At 51.7% G+C, this 14,100-nt stretch overlaps 1 protein-coding gene across 1 annotated transcript; it reads left to right on the top strand.

The window, feature by feature from the left end:
* The first annotated feature begins 1,773 nt into the window (after nucleotides 1–1,773).
* Nucleotides 1,774–6,415, top strand: LOC110076294 (thyrotropin-releasing hormone receptor). The gene is made up of 4 exons (XM_020788325.3): nucleotides 1,774–2,107; nucleotides 2,588–3,114; nucleotides 3,556–3,976; nucleotides 4,805–6,415. Exons 2-4 carry the CDS (start codon nucleotides 2,723–2,725, stop codon nucleotides 5,258–5,260), a joined length of 1,269 nt encoding a protein of 422 aa, XP_020643984.3. The 5' UTR covers nucleotides 1,774–2,107; nucleotides 2,588–2,722; the 3' UTR covers nucleotides 5,261–6,415.
* The last annotated feature ends 7,685 nt before the right edge of the window (nucleotides 6,416–14,100 follow it).

The following is a 14,100-nucleotide window of genomic DNA, read 5'->3' as shown; positions in this document are numbered from 1 at the left end:
ATTTTTCCAAGGCTTTTATAAGAATGACAGGATCAAAGTGGCCGAGAAGGAGGTCGGCTGTTTTCTAATGTCAGTGGGAAGCCCTATAACAGCTTCCTCTTTGCCTGGGCAAAATCAGCCTCCCTGGGCTCTGGCTCCGTGTCGGCCCCTACCTCTGTCACGACTCAGAAATGAAGAGGCTGTGATGAACTCACAAGCGAAAGTGCAGTTTCAAGGCTGATACAAGGTGTGCCGGGGGGGGGGAAGAGAACTGAAAAGTATGGGTTGCCCCTCCTAGGTGTGTAAAAGCATGAGCTTGGAAATGTTACCTTAAAAAAAATTGCAGTGGTAACAGCAATCCATGACCTGCAATGCCAGAAAGTTGTATTTCCAAGGTTGAGAAATGTGGTTTGCAAAGGGCAGCCAAAAACACCCTCTATGAACCTCATGGACATTTGAGAAGGCGGCTGGTGGTTACTTGCTTGGTTTCAGCACCGGCCCCCGTGGACAGCAGCAGGACGGACTGCCCTTGTTTTTGCTGGGTGGCCGCACACGGGTGGGGCTCCCGATGGGAGGCCAAAGAAGCCGAGGAAGGGGAGCGTAAGGGTCCAGCTCGGTAAGGCAGATCTTTGGAAGCCACTTGGGCTTCTTTCAGCACTTAAGGAATTCCTGCTTCTAATGATGTGAGAAACCGCATTGTCTTGTTGCATATTGTTGAGACATCAGGGATTCCCCAGCAGTTTTGGACACGTCCTTCCCAAGCAAGGAGTCTGATTTAGATGGACAGGGAAGCCTGAGATTTAAAAAAAAAGAAAACTGGAGGCTGGAGAAGGGGACGAGATTCACATCCTAAACCCCAGGGGTCACAGAGAGGATGTTGAGGGATTGGGAGCCCACAAGAGCTTTCTAGGAAAGACCTCTCATACATCCCATACCAGACTCTGAAGTCCAGGATTCCATGGGCATGAAATCAGGGCAACTCGAGGGGTTTCGAACAGCTATGACTGCAGGGCACAGATAAGCTATAGGGAGGATGAGAGGAGGTGGTAGGAAATACTGCATGTCTTGCTGGGATGTTGCCCAGTGCAGAGGGTGTCTGTTTTGTGAAATCTCTACGACTACCGTAAGGTCCCTCCCCCCCCACCTGCTGTGCTCTGAGTACATGGAACTACAGGTCCCATCATCCTCATCCCTCAAGGACACACTTGCTGGCTATGGGGGGGTTGTTGTGTTCAGCACATTGGAGGGGGTTAGGCTGGGGGGGGGAACAGAAGTCTGGAATTTGGGGAGAGTCAGGAGCATTGAACCCTAGCCAAGAACCCAATCAATCTGTTCCCATGTAATTTCCATGACCGATCTATAAGGGCTGCACCACAAGGCTCAGAAAAGGTACTTGGGGGGGGGGTGCTGTAACACTCTCTAATCCCCATGGCCAAGCTGGCAGGAAAGGGCTGGGAGCTGCGATTTCCCCCCCCAAACCTCTGCATTTCAGAGAGGTCAACAGAATCACTCCGTGGGAGAAACTGGTGCCCCTTGGATCCCCATGGCTGTCAAAATGTCCCCTGCTTGGCCAACAGCGCGCGTGTTAAAAACCAGAGGCAGCACGCAGGCATTGCCTTGATTTTGCTGCCCACCCCCCCTGAGGGAGCGTCCTCTCACCCTAAACACTCCTGATTATAATTTCTTCCTCTGCCCCCACCCACCCCCACCCCCCGCTTTCCTCAGAAGGCAGCGAAGAAGACACGGGTCTCTCTCCTCTCATAGGTTAGCCTGCCAGAGCGGAGCAGCCTCGGCTGCCGAGGCCCTGCCTTATATCGGTGAGCCAAACCCACGGCACCAGCTGAATGCAGGGCTCCGGGAGGCAGGAGGCTCTCAGAAGCAGGAGGCGAGGCAGCCTGGGTGCTTAAGCGAGGCGGAGGAGCAACCCGGGGAAGCCTGTGTATATGTGTGTGTGTGTCTGTGTCTGTGTGTGAGAGAGAGACAGATAGACAGAGAGAGAGAGAGAGGAGAGAGAGAGGGTGGAGGAATAATTCTGCACACTGATATAATTCTCTCTGCTCTGGGGGTGTTGCTTTCAAAGCCGAACCTTACCTACATCTGAGGATGATGCAGGGCAGAACAAGGAAAGGTAAGTGCTGCTGGAAAAAGTTAGTTAGTCTCAGGCTTTAAAAAAGAAGAAGAAGTGATGGATTTTGGAAAGAGGAGCGGAGGGAAAAAGGGAAAGAAATAGGGGGCCTCTTTGGATGGTGGGGTGACCGTCGGGAAAAGCCTCTGTCTGTGTGTGTGTGTGTGTGTTTACTTGCTATATTCAATTGTGTATTTTCTTTCTTTTAAGCTGCAAAATGTTCTAGCAGCTACTCTCTGGGTTACTTTGTGTGTCTTCTGCTATCAATAATTTGGCTTTTACCATGCTTGTGTTAATTAGTGATCAGACTAAAGAGGGTTTTTTTTAAAAAGGGGGGGGAGAAAGGTAAGGAGCTGCTTTAAGTAAATGCTTTAAATAAGTGAGAACACTGGAGCTGCTTACTTCAGCTGTCCTCAGAGATGGCCGGAGTTGAGGCTCAACCACGAAAAGCAAGAGAGTTCTGATCTCTTTCCGTCCGTTCAGGGCGCCCCTGTTTGGTGGCGGAAAAAGCTGATCGTCTTGAAGGGGAGAGAAGAACCCTTGTGTCGTGAAAAGGGAGATCCCTCCCCTCTCCCCTCTCCAGGACCTGGGCACGCGGTCCCTGCTCTGCAACTAGAAATGGAGAACAACAGTAGCAGTGGCGGCCGGCTGGACAAGCCCACCAACGTCTCACTGGTAGGCAGCGAGGCTGGCACGTCTGCCCTTCTGGAATACAAGGCCACCTCCATCTTCCTGGTGTTGGGCATCTGTGCGGTTGGCATCGTTGGCAACATCATGGTGGTGCTGGTTGTCCTGACGGCCCGTGACATGAGGACGCCCACCAACTGCTACTTGGTCAGCCTGGCAGTGGCCGACCTGATGGTGCTGGTGGCTGCCGGTCTGCCCAACATCTCCGATAGCTTGGCAGGGACGTGGATCTACGGTTTTGCCGGGTGCCTCGGCATCACTTACTTCCAGTACCTGGGCATCAACGCATCATCCTGCTGCATCACCGCCTTCACCGTGGAAAGGTAGGGAAAGCCCCCCCCCCCCAAAAAGCAGCTCTGTTCGCCTAATAGGCATGGTGGGCACGGGGCTGGAAACCTGAATTCACACAACCCCACCCTGACCCTTATTATGAAGATGGAGACCCTTCGGCGCTGGGGCTTCATGTGGCCCAATCTGGACCTCCGGAGTTCTCCAGATGGCCACCCAGGCCATCCTGAGGCAGGATAGAAGATCTGGAGACATGAAAACCAGCTCTAGGAACTTTAAAGATCTCTTCCCATCTGCACTCCCTCTAAGGGGATTTTCTAATGCCATGGCCATAAGCCTTCCCTCCCACTTTAGCCTTCGTCCCGTTTCCCCAGGGTGGTTATTTTAACTCAAAAGAGTTGTAAAACTGGGCCAGGTCGCAGCACTCTGCAAGGATCCGCACCCAGCTAAAGCTGGCCTCTTTCCTTCCTCTCCAGGTACATTGCCCTCTGTCACCCCATGAAAGCTCAGAGGATGTGCACCATGTCACGGGCCAAGCGCATCATTGCCTTCATCTGGATCCTCACCTCCGTGTACTGCCTGATGTGGTTCTTCCTGGTAGACACTGTGGTCAGCAAAAGCCGGCAGCTGGAGTGCGGCTACAAGGTCTCTCGAAACCTTTACCTGCCCATCTACCTCCTGGATTTCACCCTCTTCTTCATCACGCCTCTGTTCCTGACAACGGTGCTGTATGGCCTTATTGGCAGAGTCCTCTTCCGGGGGTCAGTCCTGTGCCAGCCCACCACCGTTCCTGAACGCTGCCAAGAGCCAACTGGCAGGAGGAAGAACAGCACCAGGGCAGACCCGGCCAGGGCCAGCAGCTCCGGAACCAGGGTCTCCGTCTCTTCCCGGAAGCAGGTGGGTCAAATACAGAAGGACGCCTCTCTCTCTCTCTCTCTCTCTCTCTCTCTGTGTGTGTGTGTGTGTGTCTGTGTGCTGAGACCCCCAAGTGCCAAGCTGGCAGGAAGGCCAAAATTTTGGGCAGATGTTCTCCGGAAACCAGTGAGTGGGAGGAGAAATGCACATTATTCTGAATAATGATGTGCGTCTCCCAAGTCACGCCAAACAAAGCCATTTAAAAATGGAAACATCACTGGGATGTGTCACTTGCCCTTTTCCTTTGCCAACGTTTGCCTCCTTCCGCATTCTCATAAACTGGCTTTGTGCGGAAAATGAATTATCCCTGGGGCCATCTGCCAAGAAAGGCTCCCCAGAGCTTTCATGAGCATTACACACTCCCCTACTTTTCCAGAAAGATTCCTGGAGAAGAAAGCAGCACGGCAAGGAAAGTTATCATCCAGAGTGTGGGTGGGCCACGGACAGCAGTAAGCAGAAACGTGGGGCTTGGTGATCTGACAGACCACCAGAAGTTGCTTTCTGGGACTCCTGCTTCCAGAACCGCTCAGCCAGCAGGCCCACACCCTTCTCCCCTCTCCCCCAAACATCTCACAGAGAAGCTACCATCCCTTCCACCATCAAGACTCCTCCTGGGTTTTTACATGGGAGAGCAGGGGGGGGGGATCCGAAGCCACAACACCAACAACAGCAGATGCCTGGGTTGTCGGCGGCCCCAGATTCCAAGCCTGCGAGGGAAGCCTGCCTGGTCTAGACCATGGACTTCCTGCCTCTCGCCTTGCCTCGGCCCCTTGGAAAGCCCCCTCTCGTCTCTCTCTGTCTCCTCTCCAGGTCACCAAGATGCTGGCCGTGGTGGTGATCCTCTTCGCCCTGCTCTGGATGCCCTACCGGACCCTGGTCTTGGTGAACTCCTTCGTGGAGCGCCCATACCTGGACCGCTGGTTCCTGCTCTTCTGCAGGGTCTGCATTTACACCAACAGCGCCATCAACCCCATCATCTACAACCTCATGTCGCGGAAGTTCCGCCTCGCCTTCAAGAACCTTTGCAAATGTCGGAAGGAGAAGCGGCGAGGGCAGCTGAGCGTCTACGCTGCCTCGAGGAAGGGGTCTGATGCTGCCCACTACCAAAGCTGCAGCCGCAAGAGCAGTGTCACCATCACCGCCAAGGAGGAGAAACGGCCCCTGCCAGGAGGGGAGGAGCGGAAGCCCCCGGCTGCGTCCCCAGGGCAGTTGCCGGCCTTGGGCAAAAGCAAGCAAGACAAGGGGCTGTGCTTTAGCATGCTCTGAATGCCCCCCATCTCCCTCCCCCGAGGTCCCCTGCTACCTCCTTCTCCTCCTCCTCCTCTTCTCCAGAACATGAAATACTTGTGTTGCCTCTTCTGGCACAACATTTCGGTCACTGAACAGAGATTTTTGCTCATTTTTCGCTTCCTGTAATGACTTTTTCGGCTCTGGGGGGGGGGGGGAAGGGCAGAGAAGCCCCGAAAAGGCAGAGTGTGGAGAGCCCGTCTCTGGACTGAAGAACAGGTGAGCCCGGCAGGGAGGCTGCTGGCAGGAAGACATCAAAGGAGAAGCCCCAGAGAGGGAGAAGAGCACCAGCGCACTTCAGCCCCTGCTCCTGATGAAGAAAGAGGACTCTCCCCCGCTTCCTTCACAAGAGGCAGCCCATTCTTCTGCGCCTGCTTTCGGCTCTTTCCCAAGAACGGGGGAAATGGCCAAGCTGCAGGAGGCAGAAAGAAGGCACGCTGGGGACATTATGAAAAGAAAGGCCGGCTTTGATCTATTTTCCATGGTTTCCTGGGTTGTTTTCCCCTTTTCTCTCCCCTCATCTTAGTTTCTTGCAAATTTTTGCACAAGTTGTAAGAGCCACTAGGTTTAGCTCCAAGGTTTGCTAAGCCTGCAAATTTGCTTTGGAGGGGCAGGAATTGCCATCCCTTAAGCTGGAGCATCTGTTTGCTTGACACATTTCGGAGCCATATTCCCACTTCTAATCTTGCCTCGCTTATGGATGGATTTATCAGCCGATTTGGCTGGCTGCTTCCAGGAAGGAGGCTGGACGGAAGACTCTTGCTGCACTGTTTTTAATGTAGTAATTTATGTTTGCCCCATGGGAGTTTAACCCTTTATGTGTCTTGGTTTCTGGGAGGTTTCTTTGCCTCGCTTTCAACCCAGTTCATTCAAAGGACTTGAGCCTTTGACCCCAATTTCCAGCCTGTGCCCAGGCGCGTCCCATCTGCATGGGTGGTGCCTAGGTGGCTTCAAAGAACAGAAATGAGTGAGTGATTGATCAAATGGATTCATTTATATCAAGCCGTGGGAGCATTGAGTAGCTGATGACTGAAAATGTTGTGTCTTGTTGTGACATCTTATAAACGACAATAATCAGCATCACCAGTAAAATGTATGTATCATTCCAAATTAAAGGAATTTCACACTGTTGAATTTCACTCTGTATAATGCTGGTGCAGTTGCACTGTGTTATTTAAAGGCCAGGCCAAAAGTTCTATGTGATCAGGAGAGGGAGTTCGAAGAGGGCAGGCAGAGAGGAAAAATACCAGTGTAACTGCAAGAAAGATGCTAAATCAGGAAGCATCGGCAAAGGGCATCCAGTCAGCTGAACCTCTGCTGGCATTTCAAAAGTCAGAAGGCAAGGGCTTTTAAAAATATATGATGATTATTTGAAACATTTTGCCAGCCTCGAAATGGTGGCAAACAGAACCTTTGCCGAGAAAAGCTATTCTGGGAACATCAATGCAAGCTGCCCCCCAGATTATGGAAAGAAGGGAATTGCAGACCTTTGTCGGCCATCACCGGAGAGCCACCCTGCTTCCCATCTTGTCTGGGGCCACCTTTTCATAAGCAGGCCATGCTCTGAATGTCTGCTGACAGGAGAAGGGAAGACTCTCAGAAAGAATCTTTTCCACCGGGGGGGATTCAAAACATGGCATTTTCACCATGAAGCTCGACCAAAGGACTTGAGAAAGACCCTTCTAATGCCAGACTGTATTTGCGGAAGTGATTCCAGGTTTTGTAAAACAGCACCTGCTCTTGGTGGGGGGGGGGTGTGTCATCCGTCAAGAAAGAAAAATAAACTTCACTCAGGTGGGAAAATCAGCCCCACTCCTTTGGGTTCTGCATCAAGCAGAATCCGTCCCCCACATGCTGGCTTCCATGATTCTGGTAAGTTGTGATCCAGGGCAGAGATGCTTCCACACTTTAAAGCTCCACCAAATGGTGCCTTGATGGGTGTAAACAAGGAATGGAAGAGTAAGGTGCAAGAGGTGTTCAGGGCGCCTGTTTTGCAGCAAGCGACAGGAGATGGGAATGTGCCTCGTCTCCATGGGGGCCGCCTTCCACTTCCTGATTTGAGCCGAACATCCCTTGTTGACGTTCTTCTTAGCAATAAACCGATGGCTGAAAGCTCTCCCTTCTTCTCTCATGCTCAGCTCTGATCCTGACATCGCCGGACTTGCCTAGAGGATCCACAATCATGCATTCTCTTCCAGGGGCTGGTCATGCCAGCACAAAGCTCTAAATCATGGGAGCATTTGGGCTTTTCATTTGCAAAGGGAAACATGCAAGGGAGAAGTAGCTGTTGTCACCCTGGGATCATGACCCCAATTAAGCAGAGTGGCTGGCGGAGGAAAGCAGCAATTAGCTGTGGCTGGTGAGAGGGAGAGAGGCAGGCCCGGTGGGAAGATGATGCATCCAGTGGAAGGCGAAGGAACACGTGAGGGGGCAGGAGTAGCTTGCCGTTCAAATGGGCTTGTGTGCAGAAAGGCTGTTTTATGCTGATGAAAGAGGGCCGTCATTACACAGAGACAACCAGCCAGCCTTTGTTGTTGTTGTTGTTTAGTCGGTAAGACTTTTTGTGACCCCAGCCAGCCTTACCTAGCTGATAAACTTTTTTGTCTATTTTATAAGTCCTAGTTTTTCATCTTGCAAGTACAGGGGAGGCAAGAGAGGGGAGATGACAGACAGACAGACAGACAGACAGATCTGATAGTAGATAGTATTCAGACACTACAGCAATTTGTTGCCAATGCCTCAGATCGGTAGACATGCACCCCTCAGAAATGGCACTATAATTTTTTTTACTGCTGGAAAACGATGAAACATCCGGTGTGCCCCAACGCATTGAGAAGGCTGGCTTGGCAAAGGCCACTGGGGGAGTGAGGCTCCACCACCGCAGCCCTCTTGGGAAAGAAGGGGGCTGTCTACAGAGGGGATGGTTCACTGACTGGCTGAAGGTCAGAGCACGGGGCAAGCAGCAGCTGCCAGCCACCCCTGGACACACACACACAGAGAGACAGAGCATTTGCTGTCAGGGGGCATTTCGTGAGGAGCAGAGTGAGCGCCTGTGAAGCCTCGGGGCAGAAGGGAGACCCTGCCTGCCTGCCTGCCTGCCTGCCTGCCTGCCTGCCTGCCTGCCTGCCTGCCGGCCGCCACCTTTGGGGAGCTGATGCTGGCCTGGCCTCCTGCAGGAACAGTTTAGGGGCTGCTGTGGTTGAGCCGCTGCCGCTAAAGCCCAGTTGCAGTGGACGGAGCAGAACAGATGCAACCCTTTCTTCTGCACCTTGAAACTTCATCTCCCTTTTAAAACTGTGGAGGGGGAGATGATATGAAACCCAGTGCACGTGCCACAAAATGTGTTGAAAGCCCTCTGGTTTCATCTGCAGCTTGTGAGAGTTGTCCCAAAGTGGACAGTGTGCCTGTGTGCACACCTCTTTCTGTGTGCGCGCGCAGGGCTCCACCCTCAGAAGGCAGATTCCCTCCTTGGAAGCTTTGCTTTCAATGAGCTGCCAGGGGCTCTTGCGTACCCAGACCTTCCGATGAGATTTTGTTTGGTTTTGCTGTGATAAAAGCATTGCCACCGGCTCTTGGTTTAAGAGGAGAAATTTGAATCTTCTTGGAAGAAATCCTGTCACGGCTTTTCATCTCAAAAGCAAAGTGGAGAGGAGAAAAGGAACAAGCAAGATGCAAAGAGAGGAGATGGAGTGGGAGGGCGAGAAGGGGGGGCAGAAACATTGTTTCTGATAAGGAGAAGTCCTCCAGGTTGGGACACAAAAGGCCTCCCTGGGTGTTGAGAATCTGGGTTTGTAGGCTACACCACAGAAGTCACAGAGGGATGAGGGGGGAAAGAGCAGCTGAGCCAGTGGGTGGAGAGACAGAGCCTTGCTGATTTGACTCAAGACAGACAGATAGACACACACACACACACACACACACACACACACAGAGAGAGAGAGAGAGAGAGAGAGAGAGAGAAACTCCTCTGCCAGGAGGAAATCATAGCTTCTTTGAGGATGGAAAGCCTTGAAAAAGAAAAAGCAATACTGTAATTGCAAAAGTCATTCAAGTGTTTTCAGCAATTTGTGCCCCTCTGTGTTTTCCAGAAAAGATTTCAGGATTATTTTCAGGTTATGCATCTTCCAAGCCCACAATCCTTTCGCTAGCAGAGCCACCGGGGAATTTTGGGATTTGCTGTTCCAAAAATTTCCCCAAACTTTGCCCATTTAGTTGGGAATTCGACAATGTCTGAGTGACTTTAGGAGGTGGAAAAACTGGTGGAAGGTTATAATGTAAAATATCTCCCCCCCAACTTTAAATGGTTTAGCAACCCACCCCCACCTCAAATGACTGCAAACCAGTTTAACAAATCCCTCAGATGATATTTATGTAGAAGTGAGCCTTATTGCAAAAGAGAGCAATAAAGAAAATTAATTAACTTTGTTAATTTTGTTTTGCTGGCTGAGAACTCCTTTGATGCTTGCCAGCCTCGTTTTGCAGAAAGCTGTGGCATTCAGAAATTGGTTGTGTTAATAAGTCATTTACTGATGGAGCCGCTGGTGTGAAAATGACATGTTACAGGGAGAAAGTAAAGAGGGAGAAGCTTGCTCCCCTTCTCATCCTCCTGGGACCCAGCCCGTTTGCTCACTGACGCTGGGCCATTGGACATCCAGAATAGACAAAAGGGAGGACTCCATGACCCAACACAGAGGGAGTTAAACTGTGGAACTCACTGCCACAAGATGCACTGACGGCTTACAGCTTTGGTGGCTTTAGGATGAGATGGGATAAATTCAGGGAGGTGAAGGCCATCAGGATAGCTACTGGACAAGACCACTATGCATCGTACCCACAACTGGGAGAAGCTGGGTGGCCACATTCATCTGTTCTTTTGTTTCTCAAAGACTAACGAGTTCTCTTTGGTTGATGCTTCCTTGGGCTCTCTCTCTTGGAGGAAATGGGTGACTATTTACAGCAGCTTATGTCAAACAGAATGTGAGTATTTTTTAAGGAGCCAACATCCCTCCCTTACCTCTTTTGCAATATTAGAATTGTTCAACTGTTCTGGAACAGCTCTCTCTCTCTCTCTTTCTCTCTCTCTCTTTCTCTCTCAGGCTCCAGCCGAGCAAACCGTCAGCCAGCCGCCCTCTCTCCTCCCTGGGTGCTCAAGCTTTCCCGTTTGTCCAAAGGGCACTTCAGCATTTTTCCAAAGGCACGCAGTGGATCTCAAAAGCAAATTCTTTGTGTTGGTCTTTAAATGTCAGTCACTGCATGTACCTCTACACCCGTCTCCCTCCAGCTAATCTAAGCAGGGTGGATTATTCAGTGCAGGGTCTTTTTGGATGTTGCTTTTCTACAGGCACAACATGAAATAAGCCTGAATTTCACCTTTGTAAGAACAAGGCCTTCTATTTCATGTCATTTTATTTTTAGTAAAGATACGGCGTTTCCTGGCTCATGACCTAGACGCGCAAGGAGGAAAAGCCGAGGGCAAGATGGCTGGGAAGAGCCAGACCAAGACTGGCAGACGTGCACCATCCAGGCTGTGGGAGTCAGCCACGTTTGGGGGCCAGCTGCAGGGTACCTCCAGAGCTGGTTTCTGCTTGTGCAGCTCGGCGGGTTGGAGTGCCTGGCTGTGAAGGGAGGAGCTGGGAGCTGAAATCTCCACTGTGCCCCCACAGGAGTCCGGCGAGACTCCTGAGACCGTGGGTGACTGATGGGCTCACGTACCGTGTCCCTTGTGTGCCCTTCGACACGTTGCAGAGTGATTCCCGAAGGCCACCAGAAAGAGAGTCTAACCAAAAAGCATTTCTCAGGATACCTAGAAAACAGTGGGAGGGTCACCCTATGTTGGCCAGCTCTTGACGGCACTCTCCAGAGCTGCCGGTGGGTGGCGTGCTTTTCTAACTCTGCCAACCACTTGCCCATCGTCCCCCACTCCCCCCCCCAGAGTCTCTGTGCCAGTCAGCGTGCTGGAAGAGAAAGAAGGGGAGCCAGCTGCCGGGAGGAGAGCCCAGGGCACCAGAGCAATGGCTGGCATCAAAACACTTTAAATTTCTAGCAGGGCCAATTAATAATAATTAACTCTGATTTGCAAGGAATTGAAGTAACCCACACAACCCCAGGATTCCCTCCTCCCTTCTTCAGTCCCATCTTGCAGAAGAGGGAGGTTACGGCAGAGGGAGGCTGGCCTGTCCCGGGAATGTCCCCCAAGCTTTTCACAGATATGAGAGTCTGGGAAAGGATTTTCTGGTTTACGGGTGCATCCCTTGGCGACTGCCTCTCCTAGACTCCAGGAGAGGCTGAGCTCAAGAAATGCCATTTCCAGGAAGGAGGAACTCATATCCGGCTATACAGGGAAGAGCTTTCAGGACCATGGACAGAGGGGCTGTGGCCGGTGCCTGCTAGAATATGTGAGTTTTTGTCTCAGCCACTGGTTTGGCCTTGACCTGATCACCCCCCTGAGAGAGCTGTGGTTTCCGTAAAGGGGCATCTGCCAGGTTCTGGGGCCACAGGATCCCCATTTGGGTTTTATTCCCGCTGAATCCACTCACCAAGCTTCCTGGGGATCCCCTAGTCCTTTCCTCTTCCCGCTACTTTCTACCGCAGGCAGCAACATGTCTGCGGAGAAGAGGTGGTTGTTCAAATGAAGGCTGTAAACAAACAAACAAACAAAAACAGGAGGGAGCCAGTCTCTTGGCACTGTGCCAGGCAAGGCTGGCCAAGAGGCAGCCTGAATCCTGAGCCGTGAGGGGTCAGACTAGCCAGGGTGACAGGCCAGAGAAGTTGGTCTGTTTTCCTCCTTTTGAAGCCAATGGATGAGTCATGTATTTTGCAACCAGAGCTACCTGTATATTGGGGGGGGGGGGGGAGAACAGAAGCAGAACTTGGGAAAGGGAGTTATACCTTGGGATACTATGACCAAAATCCCCCCCAGTCGTGCCAGCTGGGGGGGGAGGGGAATTCAGAGAATTGTAGTGCAAAAAAGCAATTTCCTCAACCTCCAGTTGCTTTCAGATGTTCCACAAACAACTTTCTAATAACTCATTTCTCTGTTGTGCCACCCACTGTGTAGAATCCTGGAGTCCCTTTCTGCCTCCCTCCGTCTTCCTCTGCTTCCCAGGAAAGTACAGGAATCTCGGAGGCAGCCCTGGCTCCCCACACCCTCTCCTGGCCTGCCAAGATGCTGGCTTCTCTCCCCGGTCGTTCAGCAGCTGGCGCGCTGTCGTTGGGCCTGCCACGGCATGGATTTGGGAAAGATAAGCAACCTCAGTGGCAGCTATTTTTAAAACCTGACCATTGCCAGAAAGATGGGCCACCCAGCTAAGAAAATTTGCCACTCACTTCTGCCTGTAAAGCTTCCCTTTTAGATCCTTCTTATTCTAGGGTGAGGAGACTACAGGATCTGCGAAGGCCAGAGGCCGAAAACAGGAGCCACGGACTTGGCCCTTGCTCCCTTCCCCAAGCATGATTTAGAAACGACGGCTGGAGGATTCCACTCCCAGTTTTGGGTCTGATACTTCACTGTGACACAGGAAGGGAAAATCACAGCAGTTTGGTTTGTTGGGTTCTCCGTGTGCGCATGTGTGGGTGGGTGTGAGAGACAAAGATTGACTTCCTCATATCACACTGGCTGATTTTCCCACCCAGTGTGTGGGAGCCGCCCTGCCAAAAATGTCAAGTGCAAATCAATAAAGGCTGGAATTTGCAGCTGGCAGAAAATGGAGAGGCATTCTCCTCCCCCCCTCCCCCCATCATCACTTGGTGCAGGGTGTTTTTTTTAACAGCTGCCACTTCTGGCGGCATAATTATAGAAACCAGGTTTCAATAAGCTGCTATTAAATGACCAGATATTAAAATATCCCCTTGGCTTTGCTGCCGACATGGGTGGAGTGTAAGAGTTACTTTTGGGGTGGGCTTCCAAAAGGCAGCAGAAATCATCATCATCCTCACAGAACTGCAGAGCCAGAAGGGCCCTTAGGGATGATGGAAACAAGCCCCTGTCAAGGAGTCCCCATGGAGGAATCAACACCCCCGACCTCTGGCTCCGCACCCAGAGACCGAAACCTCTGCACTTTCTAAAAGGTTCCAATAAAAAGTTCGCCCTGTTTGACACGGTGCAAAGTGCTGAGCCTCCTGAATTGGCAGAATTCAAGGGCTCCATTCATCCCTTTCCCCCGCCACCCTGTCTCTCCTCTCCCCTGCCTTCCGCACAACCTCCCTTGACCCAAGCAAACCCTCTTAAAAGTCTTGGGACTCTTCCAAATCAAGGCTAGATTTGTGGCAAACCAGTCCAAATCTCAAACTCCCATCTACTCCCAGGCTCTCATCTCCTGGTTGGTCTAAAGCAGATATTCCACTCCCAAGGAGCTTGCAATGTTATTTTAAAAATGCGATTCATCACCCTGGGACAACAATAAAGTACTACTGTCAGTTGTTACCCCAAGAGTCACACACTGAATAAGACATTAGAGTGTCCATTACACAACCAGTTGCAACCAGTGCACATGCAAAGATGACGCCCCCCATGAAGCGCAAGACTCCTTGAGCGATTACTCTTGTGCACCCCCCAACAGGATTCTGGCCAGTGGCGCAGAATGCACCCATTCTGCTAACATTCTTCTGGGCAGGCTCCCCCTCCAGGAAAGGCCCCCCTTGACAACCGATTACTGGGGAGCATCCTTCCCCACTCACCCTAACAGACCAGCCTTGGGTCAGAATCAGTCCCTCACCTTGGACGAGGTCTTCGTGAAGCTGGTCCTCCGAAACAGGTATCCCTGGGAGCGGTGCTTTGGCGGCATCCTGTGGCCAGGCTCGCGAAATGCAGGTGATGCTGC

Source organism: Pogona vitticeps, chromosome 10, assembly GCF_051106095.1.
Source record: "Pogona vitticeps strain Pit_001003342236 chromosome 10, PviZW2.1, whole genome shotgun sequence".
NCBI lineage: Eukaryota > Metazoa > Chordata > Lepidosauria > Squamata > Agamidae > Pogona > Pogona vitticeps.
This window is presented reverse-complemented; position numbering and strand designations above follow the sequence as displayed.

Excerpts from the sequence above, each read along its gene's own strand:
- LOC110076294 (XM_020788325.3), top strand. The coding sequence starts at position 2,723 with ATGGAGAACAACAGTAGCAGTGGCGGCCGGCTGGACAAGCCCACCAAC. Across the intron at positions 3,115-3,555 it reads ACCGCCTTCACCGTGGAAAG|GTACATTGCCCTCTGTCACC; the intron begins GTAGGGAAAGCC and ends CTTCCTCTCCAG. Across the intron at positions 3,977-4,804 it reads CCGTCTCTTCCCGGAAGCAG|GTCACCAAGATGCTGGCCGT; the intron begins GTGGGTCAAATA and ends TCTCCTCTCCAG.